Here is a 22,237-nt window from a genome sequence, read left to right as displayed (position 1 = left end):
TGACAGGAGATTTATATTAAAATATTTTAATAAACTACCTCTTTTCAAGTAAAAATCTAGGTGTCTTTCCTTAAGTAGATTCACTTAACACTCTAAGGAAAGAAATATCAGGATAAGGCAATGAGAAAAGTAAGCACTATAAGACATACATAGAAATATAAATTAACAGCATTTAGAAAGATTTAGAAAAGCCTTCTCTTTTAGGAGCCTGATATACTAGAATAGGAACACTGAGGATTTGATTTTTAAGTACATGACATTTTGCTTTTATACATAGATAAGCTTTCTTCACCAGAAATATTTTATGATAACTCTGTTTACCTACAAACATGATAAAAATCCAACTTTTAACCTTAGTGTCTTGTTAAAAAACAAACAAAAGGACTTCAGTTTCTAGTTAGTATGTAAGAGGCTCAGAAGCTGTCACTCCATTCTAACAAGTGAAAAGCTAAACAGACTGCAAAATCAACCACTCTTCTAGGACCCATAAGAGCGGTGAGGACACAAGGCAAACTGCTGCCCCCAAGATTGAAGACACCAATAAAAGAATACAAAGAATGATAATTTACTGGCGAAGAGCTTCATGGGTGGAAACCAACTGTGGGAACCAGTGCCAGGGTAGGAAAACCAGAACTGTAATTGATGAATTGCTGGAGGTCCAGATGGATGACTATGACTAAAAACTCCAGGGGATCCAGACATAGTGGGGTCCCTATAATTTTGTGAGACTTATCTTCAGGAGCTTGAGATTCCCACAGCAAATACCAGAGAAAAACCCCCTGGTGCTTCCAGAAGAGGGAGAAAGGAACGATTTTGAAACATACCAAAGCATTCTGTCTTTATTAACAAAGCCTGCCTTTAGGGGAAACTAGTTAACCAGAACCTAACTTGCTGTGGTATTATCAAACCCTAACCTGGGGAAGAGAAATACCCAACTCCAGCCCATTCTAGCCATTTTGTCCCACATCAGCAAAGAAGAAAACAAAGGCACACTTGTGACGTTCACAATCCAGAGGCAAAGGCTCAGTAAAAGACTAAGACCAATCATAGGCCTATAGAACAGTTCTCTCTCCCACATCTTACCAGCACATTACTAAAGCTCTGTTTATAGCAGTTTCTTAATTAGTACATCATGCTTGGCTATCAAGGAAAAATTGTAAGACATGCCATAAGCCACTGGGAGGCTCAGTTGGTTGATTGACTCTTGATCTCAACTCGGGTCTTGATCTCGGGGTTGTGAGTTCAAGCCCTGCATTGGGCTCTGTGCTGGGGGTAGAGCCTACTTAATAAAAAACAAAACAAAACAACCATACAGAAGAGACATCAGAACCATATGCAGCATTGGAACCAGTATGGCAGAGATGTTAGGATTGTGAGAACAGGAATTTAAAACAACTTGACGATTAATATGATTAACGTTGATAAGAGTTCTAATGGATAAAGTAGACAGCATACAAAATCAGATGGGCAATGTAAGCAGACATGAAATTTTAAGAAAGAACCAACAAGAAATCCAAAAGATTAAGAAAAACTTTGTAACAGAAATGAAGAATGCCTTTGATGAGCTTATTAGTAGACCAGACACAGATGAGGGAAAAAAGTCTCTTGAGTTTGAGGATATCTCAATAGAAGCCTCCAAAACCTGAAAAGCAAGAACAGACTGGGAAACAAGCAACAACAACAACAACAAAAACCCCAGAACAGAATATCCAGGGACTGTAGGACCACTACAAAAGATATAAAATGCATGTAATGGGATTACCAGAAGGGGAAAAAAGAAAAAAAGAAATAGAAGAAATAATTGAAACAATAATGACTGTGCAGAATGCCCCAAATTAATGTTAGACTTCAAACCACAGATCCCAGAGGGTCAGCATAAATGCCCCAAAAAACTACACATAGACATATCATTTTTAAGCTGCAGAAAATTAAAGATAAAAAAAAATCATGAAAGAAGTCAGAGGAAAAAGCACCTTACCTATAGAGGAACAAAGATAAGAATTACATTCGACTTCTCCTCAGAAACCATGCAAGTAAGAAGAGAGTGAGTGAAACATTTAAAAGGTTGAAAGGGAAAACCCACTAACCTAGAATTCTGTACTCTGAGAAATTATCCTTCAAAAGTAAAGGAGAAAGACTTTTTTTATTTTTTAAAGATTTTATTTACTTATTTGACAGAGAGAGACACAGTGAGAGAGGGAACACAAGCAGGGGGAGTGGGAGAGGGAGAAGCAGGCTTCCCACGGAGCAGGGAGCCCGATGTGGGGCTGGATCCCAGGACCCCAGGATCATGACTTGAGCCGAAGGCAGACACTCAATGACTGAGCCACCCAGGCGCCCCAAGGAAAACGACTTTCTCAAATGAACAAAAATTGAGGGAATTTGTTGCCAATAGACCTGCCTTGCAAGAAATGTTAAAAGAAGGGCGCCTGGGTGGCTCAGTTGGTTAAGCAACTGCCTTCGGCTCAGATCATGATCCTGGAGTCCTGGGATCGAGTCCCACATCGGGCTCCCTGCTCAGCGGGGAGTCTGCTTCTTCCTCTGACCCTCTTCCCTCTCGTGCTCTCTCTCTCTCTCAAATAAATAAATAAAATCTTTTTAAAAAAAAGAAATGTTAAAAGAAGTTCTTCAGAGAGAAGGAAAATTATACAGGTCAGAAATTCAGATCTTCTTAAAGGAAGAGTACTGGAAAAGAAATAAGTGAAGGTAAAATTCAAACTTTTATTTTTTTATTCCCTTTTTTTAAAGATTTATTTATTTATTTATTTATTTATTTATTTATTTATTTATTTATTTATTTGAGAGAGAGAGTGAGCATGGAGAGGAGCTGAGGGAGAAGCAGACTCCCCGCTGAGCAGGGAGCCTGGATCCTGGATCCCAGGACCTCTGGATCACAATCGGAGTGGAAGGCAGATGCTAAACTGACTGAGCCACCCAGGCACCCCATGAAAACAAGATTTGTTCTGCAAATCCTTCCTTTTAAAATTTGGGATTTGTGGCAAAAAAAAAAAATTTAGTGAAGATGATTAGCCCCTTTGAATGTTAGCACATAAACTCCACTGTCAAGTATTGGGTTGAAATGGAACATACTTGAACTTAGGCATACAAGTGCAAAATGTTAGTTGCCCTCTGAGAGATGAGATGTTAGAGTGGATACTTTAAGGTCACTGGCTTTCTCACCTTCAGACCTGCAGAATAATGTTGAACAGTATCATATCACAACAGCCACTTGGGTTTCTAATGTTAGTCAGACCTTCCTTTATCTGTCCTATGGAAGTTGGATCACACAATGATTCAGGATGGTCAGAAACCCTGGATTTCAGCCTCTGCCCTAAGGATTGCCAAGTACTGGCCTTTGGACAGATCCCTTAACCATATTGTGTCTTACTTGGTCTTCACTCTGGAAAAGGATTAAATCAAATACAGACTACTTCCAGCCCTAAACTCTGATTCTATCACTTCCTTATGTTTTCTAAGGTAGTTGAGGGTATATATAAGTTCCTGGATACCTATTTCAAAGATGATGCCAAAAGCTTTTGGGATAGGGAATGATAACGCTGTTCAGTCTTGTTTTTCTCACATTCTGATTTTAGCTTCTGCATTTTGGTAGTAAGTGTTATGGCTGGAGTTTTTCCCTCAGTGAAGAACTATTGAGTGCCAACATTGTGGTGGCTGCTTGATGCTGAGGATGATTAAAGCAGGGACTTGAGATGCTCTCAGGCTAGCAAGGGAGGTACATGACACAGGGGTTTCTAATGAAACGGCACTCAGCCAAGACAGGTTGTCAGAGTCTGCCTGGCTGCCACTCTTCCCAGCAGGCCTCATAGGTGGCGCTCATTATCTTAGAATAATGACCATTGCCAACCTTCCAGGCTCAGAAACTTTAAGTGTAGTTAGCACACTAAGAATGGATCTGTCTTTTCATTTATTGATTCAGTCAACATTTATTGAGCACCAACTGTATGCCAGAATTCTTGCATTTAAAATGATGGAAATCCAACTTAAATTGGTGTGTGCCAAAAAGGGCACTGGGGGGGGGGGCTCATTATACTGGGAAATCTAAGGCATGGGCAGATTCAAGAGTTTGAAGATAACAAGGCTGTCTCTCCATCTCTTGGTCCTGCTAACCTCTGTTTGGCTTCATTCTCAAACTCCCTCTGCAAGGAATTGCTCTCAACACCAAGCCCACAACATTCATATAGCTCATGATCATGGAGTCAAATGGATCCTCTCTTTTAAAGCAGCCATCCAGCAAATCTCATGGAGGGGCAAGATTGGTTCTGCTGAGCTCACATATTGATCTCTGAACCAATCCCTGTGGCCAAATTGTCCAGATCTGGTGGTGGGGGCGGGGGGAGCAGGATTAACCCCCTCCAACCATTTGGAATGAGTTCCCCACAGAAAGAATGGGTTCTAGTTTTAGAAGAAGAAGGAAGGGATTCTAGGCAGGAAAACAACAGAAAGAATGATAGCTATTCATAGCCATCCACTGTGCTTAGCACTGGGCATTTACCAGCCACCAGGATAGAGAATGTCCCTGTCATTAAGGAGCTTATATTCTGGGTGTGGAGGCACACACAAAAATAAAAAAGCAGATGAAATAATTATAAATTGTGTTGAAGCAAGAATCTGAGATAGAAGGTAATGGCAGGAACATTTTTAAAATTACTGTGGGTTGGAAAGACTTGAGTGGGTGATATTTAAGCCAAGCCCTGAAGGATAGAAAAGAGCCAGTAGGGAGGAGTGGGCTCCAGGCAGTGGGGACAGGTATAGAAAGATGCTGAAATGGGAAAGAGTTTGACATGTTAGAGAAGATTGAGGAGGCTGGAATGTAGACAACAAGGATGGGGCAGCCCACAGTAGATTGGAGAGAGAGAGAGGCAAGGACCAAGATCCTGGGGCATCTTATGGTGCAAAGCTTGAGATTTATTCTAAATAGTTTGGTGTGTCATGATTGTCATTACACCAGTTTGAGGGCACTTCAGAATCCAGAGAGATGAATGTGCCCTGGACTGGCATTGGTGAAAGGAGATGGAAAGAAAAGTGTGAGGGGCGCCTGGGTGGCTCAGTCGGTTTAACGGCTGCCTTCGCCTCAGATCATGATCCCAGGGTCCTGGGATCGAGCCCCACATCAGGCTCCTAGCTCAGTGGAGAGCCTGTTTCTTCCTCTCCCTCTGCCTGCCTCTCTGCCTACTTGTGCTCTCTCTCTCTCTGTCAAATAAATAAGTAAAATCTTTAAAAAAAAAAAAAAGGGAAGAAAAGCGTGGATTAAAAACACATTTGAAGGATGAACTGGAGTTGCTGATGTACTGGAGGGGGAGTGAGAGAAAGAGAGAATCCAGATTGATTCCTAAATTTCTCCTGGGAAAGATGTATGTCAGTTTCATGAGATTGGTGTATAAAATCAGAATGCCAATATGTAACTGTGATGTGGACCAGAATTAATTCTGTGTGATCCTAATCTCTCCCAGTAAGCAAAATCCCGGGGAAGCTGGGTCATGTCAGAAAGTTGCCTGGTGAGCATGGATCTATTGATGTATAAGTGGCATCAGGTCACAGATCCATCTCAAGAGGGCCTGAAGAACCAGCTGTATGTAACATTTGCAGTCTTTTGGCTTTGGACTCTCCTCTTTGCAATTTTTGAATAAACATAACCAGTAGGATATGAAATTTGAAGCATTTCATTTAGTGGTGGACTAGTACTGATTTAGGGGTGCCTTTTTAAGGTGAATCTACAGAACTCTTGCCTCATTGTTCACATGTTGAGTTAAAACTCTCCGATAGCTTTATTTCTCATTTCCCCAAGTATTTGGGATATAATTCTTGAATTTCCATACAGTACTGCACATGTCTATCTCATGTCTGAGGGAGCAGATTTCCTGATTCATATATGCCACTCTCTTCTCATTCTTCTAGATGACATCCATAATCCAAAATCTTTCTCTTTTAACTTTTTGCATCTGTGAGACAAAGTATATCCAAGGAATACCCATAGTGTGCAAAAAGTGTACTTGGGTTTATCATATACTTGGACAGATGACTAGTTCTTGAACACCTCTAGTGTCTTCTCCCAAACAAAAACAAAAACCCCACATCAGGGAAACCCTACCACTTCTTTTCTCCTCTACCACACCATCATGGCCATGAAAATTAGCTGAAAGCCCTCCTCCGGATTGGGAGAGGTCCAGATCACTTACCTTTTTAAAATCTCTTAGTAAGAGAAAGGGTTGCCAAAAACAGTGTTATAAAAATTCTGGTATATTGTATTTAAATACAAATGTATTTAAATACAAGATGTCACATTTAACAAATTAATGTTATCAACACACATATCGTGAGATAATTACAGGGTTTATAAAAATACAATCACTTATATAGTGCACTTCAGTTGATAAGTGCCCTGTAACGAAACAGGTTGTAGATGAATCTATTATTCTTGTAATCCCGTCAATGTTTCTTTGTGACTGTGTGTAGAACTTCATGTGAAGAAAACTTTAAAAATCTAAATTTGAGATTTTTCCTGAATATTAACTTTGGACCAAATGACATGTTGGTGTCGCCCCTCTCCCACAACCACATTATGACTGTTGTGCATTTACTAGAAACTGATGGAAGTCAATCTTAGTGATCGAGGGCCTTAGAATAGTACCCCTCCCAGCATGATTAGGGAACAAAGGCCTATGGAGAGCCGGCGCCACAGAACCTCTGAACCTAACAGGGTCCTGGCTCTGCTGTCCGAGTGGTGCCATAATTAGACTGGAAGCTGCTATGTTGTCCCCAAGGCCTGGGCCACGGAAAGCACTCCAGAGTCCTCGCCCTTAACACAAGGAACAGCTGGTCAGGAACCCGCCTGTTTCTCTCCGCGGGCGTGCGTCGGGAGCGAGGTGCGTCCCCTTGGCAACCGGAGAAAGCGCAAGGAGGGCCCCAGAGCCGGGCTGCTTGGGCCGGGGCGGGCCGGGGCGGGGCTTGGCCGCCCCCCAGCCCAAGCCGCTCGGGTCCGGCAGATGACACAGCGCGCCTGCGTCCCGCCCCGAGGATCGGCGCCGCGCGCAGCTGGAGCTTCTGGGCACCAATGGAGAACGAAGAATTTTCAGGCTCATCTGCGTTTACGGATGGGTATGGCGCGACAGAAATATCCGCTCTCTCCGAAGCCTTTCAGAAGCCCTTAGTACTCAGGCTTCTCGACATGCACAAGCTTGAGGGGCTTGAGGAGCCCGAGGAACCCCAGGAGCCGGCAGAAGCCAACAAGCAGAGCCAGCGAGACCAATGGAACGAGTTTGATGAGCCCCAGGAGACATCTGAACCCCACACGCCCTGTGAGCCCCACGAACCCTATGAGCCCTACAAGCCTTATGAGCCCCACAAGCCCTATGAGCTCCACGAACCGCATGAGCCCCACAAAGCCTACGAGCCCCACCCACCCCGCAAGCCCCGTAAGCTCCGCGAGCCCCGTAAACCCCGGGAGTCCCATGCTCCCCGAGAGCCCCACAAGCCCAACGAAGCCGAGTTGCTTCCCAGAGCTGCCGCCGTCGTGGTCTCCCCTTCTCTGATGACCAGGTTCCCGCTAAGGATTCCGCCTTCTTCCCTGAGCGGTAGGTGTTGGGGCCCTTCCCAAGGCACTGAACCACCCAGCCCTATCTGGAACTGGGGGGTCCGAATGTGAATATTTGCATGCAAGAGCTCACTTTGTTTTAATTTTTGTGTCATTTACCTGCTGCTTTGCAGTCATCTATCTTTGGACCGTATGTGACTCTGATGAGTAAATGAGAGAAATTGAATCTCTTCACTCTCTCCTCTCTTCACCTGATGACCTCCTAGCTGTCCTTGATTATTCATTGTAACATCCTTTTGAAGCTCTTCTTAATTTTTCTCTACAGTCATTTACTCTGGGTTACCACTTTGAACGTTACCTCTATTATAGCACTTAAGATGCTATCTCTTTCTCTGCATTAAAGGGAGGGATCCTTTGTCAGTGTTTGGCGCATGGTGGCACTCAATAAATGCTAGCTATTACATTATTAAAGTTGTAGGAATAAAATACTCATTGAGCAGGAATTCAAAGTGTATTTACTAAATGTTTACAGTCCTCACCAAGCCCATTACAGGGCTAATGGGTCTTGGGTATAAACATTCTTTGCTCTAACCACACTAGTTCACTTAATGACTTTTCACTGATGATCCCCCCCAAAAGCAATTCTTTGTCCACATTGGGCTTCTAGTCCCTCAGCTGACCACTTTTAATCTCATGTTCTCCTTGGCTCCTCTTTATGAGCTTCCATTCTATGGTTTGTCAGTGGCTCACTTACATATTCCACCACCCTGTTGACTCTGGCTGTCCACCATACTTCTCCAAGCAAAACCTCAACCCTGGTTAAACCTAACCATCCATCTTCTGCGTACACCTGAGCAGCTGACTCTTGCTGAACAAAATCACACAATCATATGGTTTATTTCAATTTTATGACCACACATCTTACTGGTTACTTGATACTTCCTAGTAAACCCACTTTATTCATCTAGTAAATTCTCCTAATCTCTGAGAAGATAACTGTCTTCTTTACTCTCCTCCAGATGTTACACTTTTGACCCCCAAACAGCTGAAGACTTTGTCTCACATTTTATTGAGCAAATAGAAATAGTCATGAGCTCTCTTCTTTTCTTTTTTAAAAATGTATGTATGTATTTATTTATTTGACAGAGAGAGAGAGCAAGCACAAGCAGGGGGAGCAGCAGAGGGAGAGGGAGAAGCAGGCTCCCCACTGAGCAGGGAGCCCGATGCGGGGCTGGATCCCAGGACCCTGGGATCATGACCTGAGCTGAAGACAGACCTTACCAACTGAGCCACCCAGGCACCCCGAGCTCTCATATTTTCTTACCACTAATCTATTGCCTTACCCAAATCTACACCTATGTATTCTTTTTACATATTTCAAAGAAGAATTGTGCCTTTTTCTGTGAAAAGCAAAATCCTCCACTTGTGCTTTGGGTTCCGCTCTTGTCTCCTGAAGAATTTTGTTCTTGCCATATCCCCCCTCTCTCCTACAGAATTAATTTCTCTATCTCTAATGAATCAGTCCCATGAATGCACACATATACTCTATAAGTATATACTCAAGAACCTTTCATCTTGAAAAAACCCTTGACCCCATGTCTTCAACATGGAATCTACCAAATTACCAGCATCTGTACATATATCCTCTGCCTTTTCTCCTGTTAATAATGGAGAACTGTCTTTTTTCCTATTAAAGGCCATTCTCTCAACCTGTATGTTGGATACCATCCTATCCAACTTTAAACTCTTTGCTCCTAAAATTAGCCCCTCTCTCTCCTGCATCATTTTATTTTCTCTACTGGGTCATTCAGCACGTGAACATGAAGCAATAACTCCCATCTTCAAAACAAAACAAAACAAAAAACCCTCTCTTAATCCCATGTACCACTCCTATTTCTCTGCTCCTCCTTAGAGAAAAATTCCTCAAAACAGTTGTTATTTATCTCCATATCCTCACTTCTCATTCTCTTAAGAACCCCCTTTAACATTCATCTTCTCTACTTGGCTGAAGTGCTCTTGTTGAGGTCATAATGACCTCTGCCTTGCCAAAATCAATGGTTAATTCTTCATTCTCATCTTACTCATTTAACACATTCACTTCCTCTTTCTTGGAAGCCCTTCTTTACTTGCCTTCATTGTCCTCCTGTCTCATCAATTGTTCCTGACTCAGTTTTCTTTTGAGTCAGGAACTTCTCTTCCCAGCCTCTAGGTTGAGGTGAGTGATGGCTTTTCTCAGATTCTTTAGAACTTTCCTTGTTCCCTAGGCAATGTCATCACTTCCATGGCTTTAATTGTTTGCTGGTAACTTCTCAAATTTTTCCCTTGAGTTCCAGAGTTTTATAACCAGTTGTCTATTTAATACCCCTACTTGAGTATCTAGTAGGCATGTAAAATTAAATGTGTCCATAACTGAACTCTTACTTCCACACCGAAACTTGCTCTTCCTTCACTGTTCCTCATTTCAGCAAACGGTACCACCACTCATTCATCTAGGTGCTAGGATCAAAAAACCTTGTAGTCATTCTTGACACCTGTTTTCCCCTTACACTCAGCCTCCAAACCATCAGCAAACCTCAATTTTGAGATATATCATGACTGAGCACTTACTAACATCTAGAGCTTCATCATCTTTTTAAGCCACTCTCATCTCTTGCTTGATCCACTACAATGGCCTTCTGCTTGCTCTTGCTTCCACTCTTGCCCCATTCCAACCCCCTCTCCAGTTTATTGTTCATACAGTGGTCATGGGTCTTAGAACATAAATTATATGCAACTCTCCTACTCTCACCTCTCCAGAGGGCTTCTCATCTCATATAGTTTGTAATCTAAAGTCCTTAGCAGGCCTGCAAGGCCCCACATGATCCTCATCCAGATGTCTCACCATCTCCCCACCATCTCTGCTCTCCGACCACGTGGGCCTCCTTGCTCCCACCTCACAGTCATTTCATTTGACTTTTCCTCTGCCCGGACACCCTTCCCTCAAGTATTTGTCACCTTTTAAAGATATACCAGATCACTGTCAAAACGAACACTCTCTATCCTGCTCATTTTCTTTAAAGTACTTGTCTTATTGACTGTACAATATAATGTGTCTATTTGTTTACTGTTTATATTAAGCTCACAGAGGACAAAACCTTTCTTTTCCACTGTTTCATCCTCAGTGCCTCAAGCAGTGCCTGGAACAAGTTAGGACTTAGCAGTTATTGTTGAATGAAAGATTTCTTCATTCAGCCTCTGTTACCAAGTCCACTTGGTTCCTTCTCTATCCTTAGGGTTGTTAAGAAAATTGAGTTAATACCTGTAAAGCATTTAGAGCAGATTGTGGTACTGGTAAGTGCTTAGTAGATGTTAGCCATTAGTAGTGGTGGTAGTATTTTTATCTTATTTGGCCTCTGGGCAGCATTTAATACAATTGACCGCTCCCTTCTTGAAATATATACCTCTTAGTCTTGGCCTCTGTGACACCACAGTCCCCCAGTTCACCTATGTGACTGCTTGCTTCTTGGGCTCATTTGCTGAGCCCTCCTTATTTTCCTGACCTCTAAAGAGCTCCATCCTGACCCCTTTTCTTTTTTTCTTTTTTTTTCTTTCACTTTCCCTCCCGGGCTGTCTTACGTACACTTACAGCTTTAAATAGCATGCCTATACTGCTGCCTCCTAAATTTATATATTCCAGCTCTACTCTCTTTCCTGTGTCCCACACTTATGTATTCAAACTGCCTACTGGACATCTCCATTTGGATATATCATAGGCATCGCAAAAATAACGTACTTTGAAATAGAAGTCTTTTTTTTTTTAAGATTTTATTTATTTATTTGAGAGAGTGAGAATAAGAGACAAAGAGAGAGCACATGAGATGGGGGAGGGTCAGAGGGAGAAGCAGACTCCCTGCTGAGCAGGGAGCCTGGTGTGGGACTCGATCCCGGGACTCCAGGATCATGACCTGAGCCGAAGGCAGTCGCTTAACCAACTGAGCCACCCAGGCGCCCTGAAATAGAAGTCTTGATTTCTCTCCCAATCTTCTTCCTCCCTCACTCCTCCAACTGAATGCTTCCAGAAAATGGCAAATAGATTGCAGGGGAAACAAGGGTAGAATCAGGGAGACTACCCGAGAGGCTCATCTAGAAATCCAGGTGAGAAATGGCCATAATTGGGATGAGGGTGTACCAATGGAAGTGAATGAATTCAAGAAATAGAAAAACTAACAACTTTCATTGGATGCATTTGATTTGAAGGTGAGGGAAGAGAAGTCAGGGAGAAATAGTAGTTTTTTTTTTTTTTTGGCTTGATCAAACTCAATGCTATTTTGTAAAGTAAGGATGCCACCCTTACTATATAATCCTGCTTGTGGCTTCCCATTGCTCTTAGGATAAACCAAACCTTTGCAGGGGTCTCTAGAGTTCTGTGAGCCCTCTGACCTCACTCCCTTCTACTCCTTCCTGCTTACTCTACCCCAGTCATACTGACTTCTTTTCTGTTCTCTAAAAGGCCAATCCCATACTTGCCCCTGCTTCAGAATCTGTATTTGTGGTTTCCTCTCCCTAGATGCTTATTATTTTTACAGGATTGTCTCATGATTAATTCCTATTCAGGTCCCAGTCCACATTTTTCTTTTCTTTTTTCTTTTTAATTAATTAATTTATCTTCCAAGTTTTTATTTAAACTCCAGTTAGTCATGGGGAGCCTGGCTGGCTCAGTTGGTGGAGCGTGTGACTCTTGATCTCTGGGTTGTGAGTTTGAGCCCCATATTGGGTATAACGATTACTTTAAATTTTTTTTTAATCTTTAAAAAAAAAATTCTGGTTAGTTAACATACAGTGTAATATCAGTTTCAGGTGTAGAATTTAGTGATTCGACACTTCCCTACATCACCTGGTGCTCATCACAACAAATGCTGTCCTTAATCCCCATCACCTATTTAACCCATCTCCCCCCACCACCTCCCCTCTGGTAACCAGCAGTTTGTTCTCTATAGTTAAGAGTAGTTTTATGGTTTTCCTCTCTCTCCCCACCCCATGTTCATCGGTTTTGTTTGTCAAATTCTGCATATGAGTGAAATCATATGTTATTGATCTTTCTCTGCCAGTCCATGTTTTTAAAAGGTTGGAAAGCCTGACTCTTAGAGGGCCTTCCCTGTCCATGATGCCTAAAGTAACCCCATCAGAAGTAGCTTGATGATGAGATTCTCTCTCAAAAGTTCTCAGACTCTGCTTTAGAAAATACTACTTTAAAATTTCCTATCTTATGGGGTGCCTGGGTGGCTCAGTCGTTAAGTGTCTGCCTTCGGCTCAGGTCATGATCCCAGAGTCCTGGGATCAAGCCCCGCATCAGGCTCCCTGCTCGGCGGGAAGCCTGCTTCTCCCTCTCCCACTCCCCCTGCTTGTGTTCCCTCTCTCACTGTGGATCTCTCTGTCAAATAAATAAATAAAATCTTAAAAAAAAAATTTCCTATCTTATCTATTTGTTTTCTAGATTTTAGATTTTCCTTGTTAAAAATCCTATCTTTACATTAATTCCCTTAGTAAAGCTTAACAAGCGTCCAGCATATTTATACAATATTTACATAAAATAGTGTAAATATTAGGAAATATTTAGTCAGCATGTCACCATGCTTCTGTTCACTCAATAAGATCCCTTCATCCACCAAACATTTGTTGAGCATCTACCAAGGCACTCTTTGTGTCCTGTGGGGCTGTAAAGATGACTGACACATGGCAGTTGGGTTGGGTGCATATTTTTAAAATTTATATTATAGAATAGGGCCCATAATCACCTTATTAATGTATCATCATCTAATCATCAATGTCCCTGTTAAAATTTATTGAGCACTTACTATGTTCAGGGTGTAGACACTGAGCCATAGATGAGTAAGACAGGGATTCCATCCTTGAAGGACTGTCAGTGTGGTTGGGGAGGCTGAACACATTCATAACAATAACACATCCACATAACATACAAAATAAAGTGGATCGGAGTATCCCACAGCACAATCACTTCATTTCCCTGAGTTGAATGGCAATACTAACTAACCTCTATTTTTAATGGAGAAGAAAGACTCAGAAAATAGGACCAAAGTATTCATTTAAGGTACTTACCTAAAATAGGCTGAAATAGAGATTAACTATTTAATCTCAAGTATACAGAACTAAGAGTACTTCATTTGGATTTTATGTATGTATATATTTATGTAGGCTCCATGCCTAGCATGGAACCCAATGTGGGGCTTGAACTCCTGACCCTTAGATCAAGATCTGAGCTGAGATCAAGAGTTGGATGCACTCAACTGACTAAGCCACCCAGGCGCCCCTTAATTTGGATTTATAAGGGATTAGGGAAGTGATTTGTTATTTTTATTTTTTTTTAAAGATTTTATTTGACACAGAGAGAGTACTAGTAGGGGAGCGGCAGGCAGAGGGAGAGGGAGAAGCGGGCTTCCCGCTGAGCAGGGAGCCTGATGCAGGGCTCGATCCCAGGACCCTGGGATCATGACCCGGGCCGAAGGCAGCCGCTTAACCAACTGAGCCACCCACGTGTCCCTCCTCGATCCCAGGCACCCCAGTTTCTTCATTTTTTTTTTAAAGATTTTATTTATTTGACAGAAAGAGCACAAGCAGAGGGAGAGAGAAGGAGAAGCAGGCTCTCTGCTGAGAAAGGAGCCTGATGTGGGACTCGATCCCAGGACCCTGGGATCATGACCCGGGCCGAAGGCAGCCGCTTAACCAACTGAGCCACCCACGTGTCCCTCCTCATTTTTTTTTAAAAAGCAGATGCCTCATGTTTCATGACATAGTTGTGCCACTACGAGTTTAACACCTCATTTGTTCCAGGATGTTGCTATTATTACAAGCAATGCTGTAATAGATAGACCTGTACATGATGTCGTTTAGTACACATCATACAGGTATACCTGTAGAATAAATTTCCAGAAGTGGGATACTGGAGGGTTAACACATCTGGAACTTTGATTTAACAAAATGGCCTTCCATGGGAGTTGATGCATTTTGTACGCCCAATGAAAGTGGCAATGGAAGTGTCTGTTCTCTATAGTCTCACCATTGTAATGTGTGGTTGAACTTCTGGCTTTTTGAAAATCTCACTGATGCGGGTGCCTGGGTGGCTCAGTCGGTTAAGCAGCTGTCTTCGGCTCAGGTCATGATCCCGGGGCCCTGGGATCTAGTCCCGCATCGGGCTCCCTGGCTCAGCAGTGAACCTGCTTCTCTCTCTCCCTCTGCCCTGCTTGTGCTCTTTTCCTCTCACTTTCTCTCTCTCAAATAAATAAATAAAATCTTAAAGAAAAGGAAAATCAAAATGATGAAAAACTAGTGTGTCCGTTAAGTTTTAATTTGCATTTATCTTACTATCCGAATGACATTAAGCATTTTTTTTTATATATATTTTTTCATGTCCTTTGCCTATTTTCTTTTGCTAGGTATTTTTCTTAATTATAAGGAGATTAGCCCTTTGGGATATATATGACCTGTTTATTTCTGTTTGTTGGTGGTCTCCTTGTCTTTGCCTGTTTTTATTTCATTTTGTTTTGCCACAAAAATATTTTTATAGTAAAATTTGCCAATCATTTCTTTTATGGCTTCTGTTTGGAATCATAATTAGGCCTTCTTCCACTTCTAGGTTATGAAGGAATTACCCATGTGTTTTCTTCTATAATCTTTTTTTTTTAAAACATTCAAATTTTTGATCCATTCAGAATTTATCGTGGTGTTTGGTGTGAGTTATAAAGCCAGCTTTCTTAGCAGCTACCCAGGTTGCCAGTGCTGTCTTCACATAGATGAAATCGGGTAAAAATGAACATGAAAAATAGATTTGAAATTTGAGAAAAAGGGTCACAAAAATATAGTTATGAGAGGAGGCACAGCTTAATAGCTTGAGGGTGTAAGTTTTGAGCTCTAGTTTGCACGGAAGTCCCTGGTTTCTGTTGTTGTTGTCATTGAACCAGGTGGAAGGACTTGCCCTTTTTCTGCCTCTGCCTTCTCAACCTCAAGCAAAAACCCTTTCCCGCGCTCTCCTGTCTCTTGCCTGATGACCCTGAGCTAAGGCACTGGGAAGCACAGTGCTAGGGAGCTGTGCCTAGGAGAAGAGCAAGAAGAATGAACAGTAGTGACGGATCACATAGCTTAGTACATCATATCAGAGAACGTCCCACTGTTTGTTTACATTGTCATACCCAATATAGAAGTGGACTGCTTTACGACCAATCTCTAAAACAATAGTGCACATAAAAGAAGCACAAATTTTACTTCAAAAGGCCTTGAAAACTAAAGTAGACCTTACTGAAGTATCTTACAGGCCACTATACCATCGAACATAGAGTGAAACCTGCTAAAAATTTTCTTGAGGCATCACTCTTCCCACGTCCCAATCCTAATGACAGCTAATCTCCAAAAATACCTCTCCTATTTCTCTCCAGTTCTAGTGTTCCTCTCTCTTACCCTCTCTTCCTGTGCCCCCTAGATCCATTCTGAGAGGTGCTCCCTGCCTTTTCTTTGTAGGTCAGTGGTATCCCATTCAGTACAACCCAGGACTAGAGGCTGAACATCTCAAACGTGGGCTCCTTAGGAGGCAGGGTAGAGGGCAAAGTGGAGAACAGTTATACTTAGACATTTCGTCCTTATATGTTACAAAATGCTTTACTTGAGTTTGCAATGGGACTCACAGTGAGCAAATGCCTCATCGCGGCCATCCGGGAAGAACAGGTTTAATCAGGCTCTCTCCCAGCAGATGGCAGCCTTCTCCATCAAATGGCCTGGATCATTGCATTTTCTAGCTGTAGGGGGCAACGTGAGTGATGTGGTCTGTGTGCTACAGAATAAAATACAGACATTTAAAGGGCCTACTACAGCCATAATGTTCTGATTATCTCTTAGAGGGAGCCGGTGTTCATCATTTTGCTCAAAATCCTTTAGGGACTTCCTTCTGGTAGCCCCCCCCCTTTTTTTTAAAGATTTTATTTATTTATTTGAGAGAGAGAATGAGAGATAGAGAGCACGAGAGGGAAGAGGGTCAGAGGGAGAAGCAGACTCCCTGCTGAGCGGGGAGCCCGATGTGGGACTCGATCCCGAGACTCCAGGATCATGACCTGAGCCGAAGGCAGTCGCTTAACCAACTGAGCCACCCAGGCGTCCCCTTCTGGTAGCCCTTAAATAAAAGCCAGACTCCTGCAGGGCTCACTGGGATCTGGCCCAACCACAAATCCTGCTGTCTTCTCTTGCTCCCTTCCCTCCAGCCACCCTGACCAACCATCTTCCTGTGCCTTTTGCTTGATTTCACCTCAGGACCTTTACACTTGCTGTCTCCTCTGTTTGAAATGCTTTTCCTCTCTCTCCTGGTTAGAGCCAGGATTTGGTTTTAGCCTGTCTGATTCCAGAGCCAGGAATCTTACCCATTAAATAATATTGTGGTAAAGCCCAAACTTACCTGCTTCAAAAAATACCAGTACCTGTGTTCCACCTCCAAAACTGTGGATTTAATTGGTCTAGGGTGTGACCTGGGCCCCACAATTTTTAAAAGATCCCCAAGTGATCTTTAATGTGCAGACAAGTTTGGAAACCATTGTGATAGTGCTTTGCTTGGGACATTAGCTAATAATAGGCGCCTGAGAGCTGTTCTATCCCACCAATTGGTAAGATAACATCAAAAGTATTTCTAAAATAAAGAGTGCAAGGGGTGCCTGGGTGGCTCAGTCCGTTAAGCATCCAACTCTTGATTTTGGCTCAGGTCATGATCTCAAGGTCATGAGATTGAGCCCTTCATCAGATTCCCGCTCTGAGCATGGGCCTCTGAAGATTCTCTCTCCCCCTCTCCCTCTGCTCCTCTCTCTCTCTCCCTCTCTTAAGAAAAAAAAAAAAAAGAGGGAGAAAGAGAGTGCAACCTCTACCTGTGGGAGAAACTACCATGAAAGGGCAATAGGAAAAGTGTTATTCATTCATATTATCAGTATTTGTAGAAGGGTTTTTAGGATTGATTCAGTGTTATACTGACTTTCTGACCTGTGTATATAAAGCTGGGAACCAAGCTTGGTGATACACAAAAAATCCACAGAACAAGTGTTGCATCTGTGATGGGTGACAGCATGACTGGGCACAAGGGGCGTATTTGTAGACTACTCTCCCCTTTTCCTTAGGTCTGAGTCAGTTTGGCCTTAAAAAGTAGAGTAATAGATGGGGCACCTGGGTGGCTCAGTTGGTTGGGCATCTGACTTTTGATTTCAGTCCAGGTCATGATCGTAGGGTCTTGAGATCCGGCTCCGCGTCAGGTTCCACCCTCAGCGGGGAGTCTGCTCCTCTCTCTCTCTCCCCCTCTCCCTTGACCCTCCCCCGCCTATGCTCTCTCTCTCTCTCTCAAATATTTTTTTTAAAAAGTAGAGTAATAGAAAATATCCCAATTCAAAAATTCCATTTACTATTTTTTTTAAGTTTGTAACCTATCTCCTACTATGCTGTAAACTCCTTGAGAGGTGAACTTACCTTACTTATTTTTGTTCTCTCAACACTGGCACCATGCTGCACATAGTAGAAACCCAATTAGATCTGGGTTGCTGTGTTTCCTGCAGTGCTCCCACACTGATACACTAAAATTGTAACTAATAATTCTGATCACCATTCACCTACTATATGCAGAGTACTTCACATATATGTCACTAATCTTTATACAGGCATACCTATTACCCTCCTATCTGAGAAGGGAAACTGAGTCTCAGAGAAGTTAAGCAGTTTGCCCAAGGTTGTACGGCTGAGTAACAGAACTGGGGTTTGAGCTATATCTGTCTGATGCCAGACCACCCCCACTTTCCTTTACCCAAAATACTTCAGAGGGTGGGCAGCGGTACTTCAGAACTCTCAGATATGATTAAAAACTCCCAAGAAAAAACCATCTGGAACAGACTGTCCTTATGAGGCCTATTATACTAGGCCTTTGCATAACGTAGCCTATATGATCTCCTACATTTTCCCACATTTAGCAAAAAACTAAACATGATTTTTTTTTTTTTTTAAAGTGGGCTCCATGCCGGGCCCCGGTGCAGGGCCTGAACTCACGATCTTGAGATCAAGACCAGCCAAGAACAAGAGTCAGACACCTAACCGACTGAGCTACCCAGGCACCCCAAAACATGATTTCTTTTAAAGATTTTATTTATTTATTTGACAGAGAGAGTATGAGCAGGGGAAGGGGCAGAGGGAGAGGGAGAAGGAGACTTCCCGCTGAGTGGGGGGCCCAGTGCAGGTCTGGATCCCAGGACCCCAAGATTATGACCTGAGCCGAAGTCGGACACTCAACCAACTGAGCCACCCAGGTGCCCCTGAACCATGATTTTTAATTTGCTTAACCATTTCTTCTGTTTTGGACGTTTCAGGTGTATCCAATTTTCCACTGATACCACAATGAACATTTTTGTGCATACATTTTTGCTATGCTTGGAATAATTTCTTTAGGGTACATTTCTTTTTTTTAAGATTTTTTTTATTTATTTGAGAGAGAGAGTGAGCACAAGCTGGGGGAGAGGCAGAGGGAGAGAGAGAAACAGACTCCCCACTGAGCAGGGAGCCTGATTCAGGGCTCGATCCCAGGACCTTGGGATCATGACCTGAGCCAAAGGCAGACGCTTAACTGACTGAGCCACCCAGGCGCCCCTTTAGGGTACATTTCTACAAGTAGAATTAGATTAAGGAATTTGACTTATACTGCCAAATTATTTTTCACAAAGTATACTAGTTTAGGTTTCCACAGCGGTACAAAAGAGTGTTCATTTCATCTTAACCATCTAGTCTCATTATCCTCTGCAAAATTTCTTTTTTGCTAATTTTGTAGTTTACCAAAAATCTCATTCTTTACGTTGTTTTGATTACAAGCAAGCATGAATTTTTTCTTTTATTTACATGTCTTTATATGTGTGTCTTCATATATGAATTCAGTTTCTGTCCTTTGTCCATTCAACTTTTGACACATACCTTGGTGTTTTTCTTATTCATCTATACTTTTATAATCTTCGGGTATTAAGACTATTAACCCTTTCTCATATTTGTTGCCAAATATTTTCATTTCCTCTTCAAGTTTTAATTTTTGACACATAGAAGTTTTAAGTTTTAAATATTTTAATCTATATTATTCCTGTATATCTCTTGTCACCTTTAGCTTAGATTAAAATCTAGTGAGTAAGTAGATATTCTCTTATTTTTGCTCTAATTCAATTAAATATTTAACTCCTTGCTTTACCTGTGATTTATTTTGGTACATGGTGTGACATACTTAATTTAGCAATTCCTCTAGGTAGTTATTTTTCACAGTCTCTTTTTCTATTGATTTGTGATGTTATCTTTATAGTTCCTTTGATTCTTATTGAATCTAATGTTTGCTTTTACTTTTATTTTTGTAGATCCTGGTCCCTGTGGCATTGCAAGAAAATGGTAAGACTGTAGGTATAGTACTCTTCTACCAGACTAACTAGCTGATGTGAAAGACTCAATCTGGGGCTTCTGAAGGAAAAACCGATCATGGGGGTTCCTGTGCTTTTTCTTGGCCATAAGTCCATTTTCTAATGACAGTTCCTGTGTAAAAAGGAAATGAGAGATAAAGTGATTAAGAAGTGAGATAGGGGAAGAAGATTGAGATGTAGGAGAACTCTCCTTAGATTCACTTACTGTTTTACTTGTTTGCTAAATACTAGGTGTATGTTACATGCTAGGTCTGAACCTTTAAGGGACTTGGGATGCTGCATTGACAATCTCATGTCACAGATTTTGTGAAGCTCCAGGTCAGTATATCCCGATCTCCCCTCGTCTCTATTTCAAGTACAGTAGCTAATGAAATTTCAAGAAAGTGCTCTCTATGGAAAAAAGAAAATGTGTACATAGAGTACACAAAACAGATGCCCCCTGAAAATTGATGCTTACTCTTTCTTTGGCTAAGATGGAGTTAGAAGAGGTAACAGAGGAGAGTCATTTAAGAGAAATACCAAAGATGAGTATCAATGGCTTATATAGATGAGAAGTAAATAATAATAATTTTATTTGTATCCATTCTTTGAATAAATGGATTAAATCATTCATTTTTTGTTATTATTTAACATTTACATTTATTATTATTATTTAGAGTTTTTGGATTTTTTTTTTAAATTTTCCCTATCCTTGAGATAGGGAGAGATCTCTCTCTCTCTCTCTCTTTTTTAAGATTTATTTATTTGAGAGAGAGAGAGTGGGGGGGCACGGGGGGGAGGGGTAGTGGGAGAGGGAGAAGCAGACTCCCTGCTGAGCTTGGAGCCCCATGAGGGGTTTGATCCCATGAACTGAGCCAAACCCAAGAATCCGATGCTCAACTGACTGAGCCACCCAGGCATCCTTAGAGTTTTTTGGATTTCTTATTTGCTATGCTTTCTAGTTTGTTTGTTTTTTCCTCTCAATTCTTTCAGGCAGTAAATAGTACCACCTTATCTTTTTGTAATGCTTTGCAGTTAAAAAAATTTCTTTTTTCTCACAAGAATCCTGAGAAGTTGATAGGGCAGATATAATCAACTAGATTTTACTGAGAGAAAATGAAATTCAGAGAAATTATGTCACTTTCCCAAGGTTGTGTGGTGGCTGAGTTAGAAGAGCTGGTAGAACTAACATTTACTGAGTATTACCAAGTACCCACTTAAAATACCACATTACTTCAAATAAATGTATGCTGGGTGAGCAGACTCTCCTGTGGCTAAATAGACAGTGAAATAGTTTATACCTGATAAGTTTTATACTTAAAAAAGAGACTGTGAAGAGAATGTGTTTTAAAAAAATATTTTTTGGGGGCACCTGGGTGGCTCAGTCGTTAAGCGTCTGCCTTCGGCTCAGGTCATGATCCCGGGGTCCTGGGATCGAGCCCCGCGTCAGGCTCCCTGCTCCGCGGGAAGCCTGCTTCTCCCTCACCCACTCCCCCTGCTTGTGTTCCCTCTCTGGCTGTGTCTCTCTCTGTCAAATAAATAAAATCTCTTAAAAAATTAAAAATTAAAAAATATTTTTCTCTTATTGTTATACCGCTTCTTGCTCTTGTTTGAGTGGTTGATTTGGCTTGATTCTATGAGGAAACTCTGCTATCTTTATTACTTATCCCTGTCCCTGTTGTCTAAAAAAATTCAAAGGAATATGCTGTGCCTGATTGTTATGAAAGGAAATATGTTCTGAATATAAACAACATAGTTAAATGTAAAAGAGCATTTTGACTGAAGGAGAGACTTGTTTGTACTACCACAAAAGTTCAGACCTGAAATCATTTCCATAATTATTGCTGTATAAAGGCATATTTATTGTTCTGCACCCAAGGTAAGGATTTCAAAAACTTTCTGAGCTATTGGCAAACTATAGGAGACTAATAATCAATGAAGACATGGGACAGCAGTGTAATCCTCATTAAAAAAAAAAAATCTACTTTCAAGAGTGAAAATCCTTCAACCACATTCTTTTGTTTCTGCCCAGGACCCTGACTACACATTGTGAGGTAATGCAAGGTGTGGAAGAAGGGGGAAGCCTGTGTTAAGATGAAGAGACAGGTGGAGATGTAGTTGTGGTGACATAATACACAAGAAATGAATGAAGAGGATAGGTGTTAGAACTCCACACAGAATTAGCAAATGTTAATGAGATTATTTCCAGCTGAAGTAACAACTCAACGTGTCTACAGGAATAAACTAGGAAACTGTC

General features: G+C 41.7%; 1 protein-coding gene across 1 annotated transcript in view; it reads left to right on the top strand.

The window, feature by feature from the left end:
* The first annotated feature begins 7,072 nt into the window (after positions 1 to 7,072).
* The window catches only part of SPMAP2L (sperm microtubule associated protein 2 like), a 53,173-nt gene continuing 38,008 nt past the window's right edge, over positions 7,073 to 22,237 (top strand). Inside the window, exons 1-2 of the mRNA XM_028100564.1 lie at positions 7,073 to 7,592; positions 19,942 to 19,972. Coding sequence (XP_027956365.1) covers positions 7,073 to 7,592; positions 19,942 to 19,972 — 551 coding nt within the window. The remainder of the gene's footprint in view (positions 7,593 to 19,941; positions 19,973 to 22,237) is intronic.

Source organism: Eumetopias jubatus, unplaced genomic scaffold (assembly GCF_037043125.1).
Source record: "Eumetopias jubatus isolate StellerSeaLion01/CBP00866 unplaced genomic scaffold, mEumJub1_p1.0 scaffold_2, whole genome shotgun sequence".
In the NCBI taxonomy this organism is placed as follows: domain Eukaryota; kingdom Metazoa; phylum Chordata; class Mammalia; order Carnivora; family Otariidae; genus Eumetopias; species Eumetopias jubatus.
This window is presented reverse-complemented; position numbering and strand designations above follow the sequence as displayed.